Below are 7525 nucleotides of genomic sequence, written 5' to 3'. Positions count from 1 at the left end.
TGACAGCTGACAAAACGCTGTGTCCCATGAAGCAGGCTCCTCAGTTAAAATCCTTTTTTTTGCTTGGTTAAGACTCACCTCTATCTATTTCTCTCCGAATTATTATTCTATTTTATTAGTTATTGATAGTTATTATTATTAGTTTTGGGGGATTTATTCAGTCTGTGAAGAAAACTGAGGAGAAAATAGGGGAGCACTGTGACCTGTCAGGAGCAGTTAGAAAAAAAACCTGACATTCCAAGGGGAGGGGCAGTGGGAGTACTGACTCTCGCACATGCCCAGTAAATGTAAAGCTAGGGGAGAGCACCAGCACATAGGCTTCATCAGCGAACTTCACCTACAAGTGTGCCTACATATCCCCCGCTTGTCTCCAGAGAATAGACTTTATCAGCGAACTTCACCTAAAAGTGTGCCTGCATATCCCCTGCTTGTCTCTAGAGAATCTGATTTTAGAAGTATCAAAGAGTTAAAAACCATAAACTAAATATTGATAGTAATATTAAAGCTGGTTTTAAAATACTGGATATAATACAGTGTAAATACTGGCAGCAGCATCATGAAAGCTGTTTTTTTTATATAAGAGGAAGGATACGGAGGAAGCTAAGGTAGGATATGGCAGTTTTATTATATCACTTAAAAACATGGATTTTTTACAATTGTATAAAGAAAGAGCAAGAAATGAATGTAATTTGTGAAAATGCACATCAAACTGACATCTGAAACACAGATCCCATTTCAGAAATAACTACTGTCCAGTCAAAAAATAGTAAAATGCACTTTGTTAGCCTCTCAGATTTAAATAAAAAGGGTTCAATATAGAAAGGGCAGCTTGTTTTCCAAATTTTCTGATAATATAGCAAACAATTTAAACCAAACCTAAAAAATAGCAACTATTTTCCATTGTCTCCCCTGTACTTCAAGCAAAGCAAAATCTTGGCTTTACTTTACTTTTAGCTTTGCTTAAAAAAATAAAACAAACAAAAAAAATAAAACATTTGAAATTTCTTTGGAACACAGAGCCATAGAAAATGGAAAATATACAAAGACCAATACCTAGACAACCAATTGTTTGTTAGACAGGCAAGACAGTTGGGACTAACTGTTGTGTTTGAGTGAAAAGGCGAGCATTAGCCTGAAGAGCTGCTTCTTCTGTCCCATAATAAATGTGTATGGGTAGCATAGAATTTCAAATATCATTCCTCTGTCCAGAGCTCTCCGAGGGGCTTATCATGAGCCTCTTGTATGGCATCTTCAGAGAGTGATTGAATCTCCCTATGCAAATCTTCTATGTTCTTTGAAGCGTCAACCACCTGTACTCCCATAAAAAGACAAAAGGTTAAAAACAAAAATACATTCTTATATCTATATTTTAGCATGAATTTCTTTTCCTGATAAGTTTAACCTTCTAAGTATATTTTATCTGCTAATTAGGTGGTTTTTTTTAAAATGTTGGTGAAAATAGCCTAGTGATCACACTAATAATAATAATAATAATAATTTTATTCTTATATACCGCCATACCCGGTGAGTTCTAGGCGATTTACATCAATTAAAGTAGTATCTGCATTGACACGCAGATTTACAACAATTTATCAGATATAAACAATTTATCAGATATACACAATTTATCAGATATACACAATTTAGTGATCTCCAGTACATGGCCCATAGCTCCAGGACCACATGCAGCCCCTGAAGTCCTCTATTGTTGACCTCAGTTGGCTAAAATACTCTTCAAATCTTGTAAATGTGTTAATTTGAATCTTGCCCACTTGATAACTACAAACAATCTTTTAAGCGTGTTACTCAAATATCTCATTTATGGAATTTGTTATTGCAGACCATCCAAAATAATGAAAGATTAGGTTCTTACTTTGCTAATCTTCTTTCAGTGATGAGATATAGCTTCTGTACAAAACATGTTACATCCCATTAGTTGCAAATCTGCATAAGGGCATCTCCAAGACTGAGCTCCTCCCCTTTTGCAGTGGAGAATAGTTACGCAGGGACTGAAATCCCGCCCGTCTCCACCAGTATCCCAACTGTTCCCGCCAGAATCCCCTCCATCCCTGCCCGTCCCCATGAGGAATCCCCTCCGTCCTATGGAATATCCTCTGTCCCCACCCATCCCCCATAAAAGTTACCTGTCTCCATAAAAAGCAGCAATTACTTCTGACAGTTTTGATTTTTTTTTTTTAAGTCTTAGTTTATTTAAACCAGGGGTGCCCACACTTTTTGGCTTGTGAGCTACTTTTAAAATGACCAAGTCAAAATGATCTACCAACAATAAAATTTAAAAAAACACAAAGCACACTGTACGCAGAGAAAATGTTAATTATCATTTATATTCTGGGGGGTTTTCCAAATAGATCAAGGCAGATAACTTTATGCAATGTCACCTCAGTAACAACTATACAAAAATAGACAAATATACCCCTTCCCTTTTTACCAAACCGTGATAGCTGTTTTTAGCGCAGGGAGCTGTGCTGAATGCCCTGCGCTAAAAACCACTATTGTGGTTTAGTAAAAGGGGCCCATAGTGCAAAATATAGACAGCAGATATAAATTCTCAAAACGGCCACATTTTGATCACTAAATTGAAAATAAAATCATTTTTCCTCTTTTTGTTGTCTGGTCATTATTCAAATTTTGTTGATCCCAGGTTCTGGTTGTCTTCTGATAACTTGCTTGCCAGGGTCTCCTTCTTTCTTCTTTTTCCTTGCTACCCATTGTAGCCGGCAAGCTCCAGGCAAGGTGTCTGGGGTCACCAGTACAAGTAGACTCTTGCGAGTCACTGCGGGCTTCACAAGGATATGTTATTTCAGCATTCAATGAAAGGGACACCATCCAAAAGTAATAGGCCCAGTGTCAATGAAGGGAATACTTTTAATTGTCAAAGCAAACAAAAATAGTAACTTGCTTGTCAGGATCAAAATACCAAAGCCAATGGGGGTCTCATACAAAGTGCAAACAATGTTTAACAAACAGTCTCTGGTTGAGAAACCAAAAAGAATTCAAATTCAAACAACAACAAAAAAAACTCTTCCTCAGAGGGCAGTTTTCTTTCAAATTATAGTCCGGTTAGAGTCCATTACAAAAAAAAGGAAAACTTTTCAACCAAAAACAAAACTCCAATGAGGGCTAAGGTCTGACGTTCCCTCCACGGCTTAAGGTTTATATGATAGATTTGTTCCCTTCCTTTTTTATCCTTGACCTTATAATCAACCTCATTAACTCTCTGGACTATGGTGACCGGCCCCCTCCATTGTGCCAGAAACTTGTGGGGATCCATGGGAATTAAGACCAGGACTTGTTCTCCTACCTGCAACTGACGGTTCTGAGAACCTTTGTCATAATAGGTTTTTGTTTCTCCTGGCTTTTCCCCATCTAAGCCTTACCCTTTTCCACCAAACTCTTAAAGCGTTGTTTAAGGTCCCCCAGGTAAGATATTATATTTACCCGACATTCTGGAGGGGGGCCCACCTGTCTTTAAGGATATCTAGTAGCCCTCTAGGTTTTCTCCCAAATAACATTTCATAGGGATTTATTCTCAAAGAAACCTGTACCTTTTCCCTACTAGCGTATTATACCCAAGGGATCATCAGATCCCAATCAGTCAACTCTTTACTGGCTCCCTTCTTGAGCATCAGTTTAAGGGTCTGATTAAACCATTCCACTAACCCATTTCCCCGAGGATGATAGGCCGTGGTCCTAATATGCCTTATATTAAACCTTTGCCAAAATGCCTCCAACTCTCGGGAAACGAAATTACCTCCCTAATCCGTGAGTACCTCTTTAGGGAACCCTACAGAACAAAATAAACTGATTAATTCCTTAGTGATGTTTTGGGTAGATGTCCTCCTTAAGGGAAACGCCCACGGGAACCTGGTGGCAATATCCATCACCACTAGAATGTACTGATACCCCCGTGGAGTTCTCTGGAGGGGCCCTACAATATCCATGGCCCATCTTCTCAAAGGTTGCTCTACCCACGGAATGGGGATTAATGGGGTCCTAAAGGGTTTTTGAATGGCTAATTTTTGGCATGTGGGACAAGAGGCACAGAAATGCACTAACTCCTGGCGTAAGCCAGGCCAAAAAAATCTTTGCAGAATCTGCGTCTCTGTAGCGTCCCACTCTCTTATGACCAGCCAAAGGGTGATCATGCGCCATCTGCAGTATTAGGGACCTAAAACCTTGGGGTACTACTAATTGTTCAACCCTATTGTTCAGTCCCCTCGCAGTACTAATTCGATACAATAACCCCCGTTTCACTATCATGTTAAATGCTCCCTTGCTACTATTTCCCACCTGCTGCCATGCAGCCCGTAGAGAGGGATCTGCCTTCTGTTCTGCCTGAAAGGTAGGAAAGGTCGCTAATACCTTTTCAGGAACAGACGGGACTTCCTGCTGTTAAGAGGTGCGAGTGAGAGCTTGCCTCCTTTGCCATTTCTGCCGTTTCACTTGAGCCTTGGTGAGACGTGGTCCTATCCTTATTCTCTCCTGGAATAGCTCCCCCTGAAATGGGAATGTCTCCCCTAGGGTCTCCCCAGAAGTGGTTGCTCTTTCACATTGGGCCCGTGTACTGACCAAGGCCTGCCCCAGGTCCCAATCTATTGGCCAACCCTTCCAATCCCGACCCAAAATCATTTCGTAAGGTGCTCTGGGAACCACCACAATTAATAACTTGTCTTCCCTGTTCCCATATTGCACCTTCATCCAATCAGTTACATACCCATGAATACATTTAATTGAGACTTTAGGACCTTCTGTACCCACCATTGCCTCCTTCGTCCGGATAGCGTCCCAGACCTGCTCCCTCATCATAGAATGAGAGGCCCCGCTATCCAAGAAGGCCACCAGAGGATAACCTTCCACCCTCACAGTCACATGATATCCGTCCTGAGAGGAGTCAGTTGGGATCTGAAGCCCCAACAAACTTATACCCTTGGTACACTTACTCTGAACATGCCCCCTCTTGCCACATCCCAACAGGATATAGATTTCTTAGTGGACAGGTTAGAGTCTTGAGTTCTCCTTTGGGACTTAGGGTACTTTTCCCCTGCCTGAGTTATGGGCCCCCTTCGGGTTAAAGTGCCCCCTTGGGTGACCCCTTCAGACCCTGAGGAAGTGTTGGAGTCAATGTATGCCTCCGCCAGCTCGATAACTTGCCCTAATGGACGACTCCCCTGTCTCTGGATCCATGCCTTGAGGCTTTTCGGCAGAGCCTCTAAAAATTGCTCCAAGATTTCCACAAGCATGGCTTGTGGATCTAAAAGACAGGGTTGTAGCCATCGCTCCACTAGCTTCCTCAGCCTGTGTAACAAAGTTTTGGGCCTTTCTTTATCCCCTAACTGCGCACTCCTGAACTCCTGTCTATAATGTTCCCTTGTGTAACCCAGGTAGTCCAAGATGTGGTTCTTAATGGCCCTATAGTTGTTAGCTAGCTCAGGGCTGAGAGACTGATACGCCGCCAGTGCTGCTCCAGCAAGGCATGGTATTAGCCTCGTGGCCCATTGTTGCTCCAGCCAGCCGGCTGCGACTGCCATCCTTTCAAAGGCCATTAGGAAATCATCGGGTCCATTGGTAGGTCCCATCTTACACAGCTGAATGGAGTTAAGGTTTGGTCCTACCGGCACTCCAGTCGTTGGCAATATTCATGCACCACTAGACATAGTTCCTTGCAGGAATTGAGTAAATGTCCTGGTCTGCTCGCCCATGGCGTTCACCAGGTCCTCATGTCTCTGACCAGCTTCCGCTTGGCTCGCACGCCAGAGATCCTGGTTACTCTTTAGCACCGCCTTCAAATCTTCAGTCTGCTTTTGACGTTCCGACGCCAACAAGGTAAACAGCTGCTGTAGATCCATGGTGCTACCTGTGAAGCAAACACAGACAAGGAAACCCAAGTGCGGTTTTTTTTCCCCACTAGTCCCAGCTCCCGCCCTCGCTACCAACCCAGAATCCTCAATCAGCTGTCCCCAAGGTACCCTTACTGGACAGACTGACAAGTCTGAGCGTTTGGGTTGATAACAGGCACGGCCTTCTGGTACACAGCTGGGCTCCCTCGGTTCCGCTTGCGGTTCCACTCCCACAGGTCTCAACAGCCGCGATCTCCTCAAGAGTTCTCAGAGGTCTTTAACTTGCCGCTTCGCTCTTCATAGAATAGTCCATCCAAAAAGAGCTCAAAAATGTATTCTGCATTATTATTATTTTTGTATTAATATGATTTTTATAATTTTGACATTGGGGAGGAGTATTTTAATGGTTGTACAGTAGGGTTGTGTGTACATGAAAAATGAATGAAAGAAATTGCATTACAATTAGTACTATTACAATGGGAGTGGGGTCAGAGACGGAGCTTGGACTGAGGTACTCGGTATTTGTTAGACTTAGGGGGGTACTTGGCTTGAAGAAGTTGGGAAACATTGGTCTCTAGGAGACTAGTATGGAGTTCACTCAGTAAGGGTCCCTTTTACAAAGCCACAGTAGCAATTCTCCCATGGCAAATGCACCAAAGTCCATTCAGTTCCTATGGGCTTCAGTGCATTTGCTGTGGCAGAATTGCTATCGCAGCTTTGTATATGGAGCCCTAAGGCAGGAACTACTGTCTCTGTGCTGTATCTTAAAACACAGATTGCCAGGGATGCAAAGCATTAACTGATTCAACATGAGTTTGAAGTTGGTTGAATACCACTCTCTCAAGTACGGTAGTTTTGAAAGAAATGGAAGGTTTGATACTGGCCAGTAGTTATTCAGAATAAGAGGATCTGCATTACTTTTTTTCAAGGGTGGCTTAAATGCTACTGGAACACTGCCTAAGTGTCAAAAACCTTAAAAAAGAAAGTCACATTGAGCATTGGAAAATAATTAATAACAATTAACTAATAAAAATAGTGCACATTTAGTGATCTTTTTACTAAGGTGTGCTAGCTTTTTTAGCGCACACTAAATGTTAACGCATCCATAAACTATAATGGACACATTAGCATTTAGCATATGTTAAAATGGCTAGCATGCCTTAGTAAAAGGACCTTTTCATTTTCCCCACCACCAAATTTACTCATCCCACCCCACCCGGCTACTTTTTCATACCACCCGGCTGGAAAAAATTTCTGGGGAGAACACTGGTCTTCTCCATTATGTCAGATATCTGTGGGGTTTTAATTGTTAAAGAGGTGGGATGTGCGTTATTCAATATGACCCCACTTGGAGTACCCACTAAGTTTTTTCCCCTCATTGCTTCTTTGGTGACAGCAACATACCTGGTCTTGACCACAGCATGGCGTCAGGAGCACATTCCTACCCAGGAGCAAGTAGTACGCAAATTAAATTATGTATACCATATGACAAAGTTAACTGCTATGAAATATTATAGATTGGGAAGGTTTCAGATGAGGTGGCAACCATATGTTGCTTGGTGTGAACGAAGGGGGCTATCTATTTAGCTGTTTTCTTTTTTTAATTCTTTATTTATCAATTTTAAAATTTTGACCATTTAACAAGTAAAGAAAAGAAAAAACATCTT

At 41.9% G+C, this 7525-nt stretch overlaps 1 protein-coding gene across 1 annotated transcript in view; it reads right to left on the bottom strand.

Annotated features, from left to right (window-relative positions):
• Nucleotides 1–601: 601 nt before the first annotated feature.
• DTYMK (deoxythymidylate kinase) overlaps nucleotides 602–7525 on the bottom strand; it is a 190631-nt gene continuing 183707 nt past the window's right edge. Inside the window, exon 5 of the mRNA XM_033957656.1 lies at nucleotides 602–1310. Coding sequence (XP_033813547.1) covers nucleotides 1194–1310 — 117 coding nt within the window. The 3' untranslated portion in view covers nucleotides 602–1193. The remainder of the gene's footprint in view (nucleotides 1311–7525) is intronic.

Source organism: Geotrypetes seraphini, chromosome 9 (assembly GCF_902459505.1).
Source record: "Geotrypetes seraphini chromosome 9, aGeoSer1.1, whole genome shotgun sequence".
Taxonomy (NCBI): domain Eukaryota; kingdom Metazoa; phylum Chordata; class Amphibia; order Gymnophiona; family Dermophiidae; genus Geotrypetes; species Geotrypetes seraphini.
This window is presented reverse-complemented; position numbering and strand designations above follow the sequence as displayed.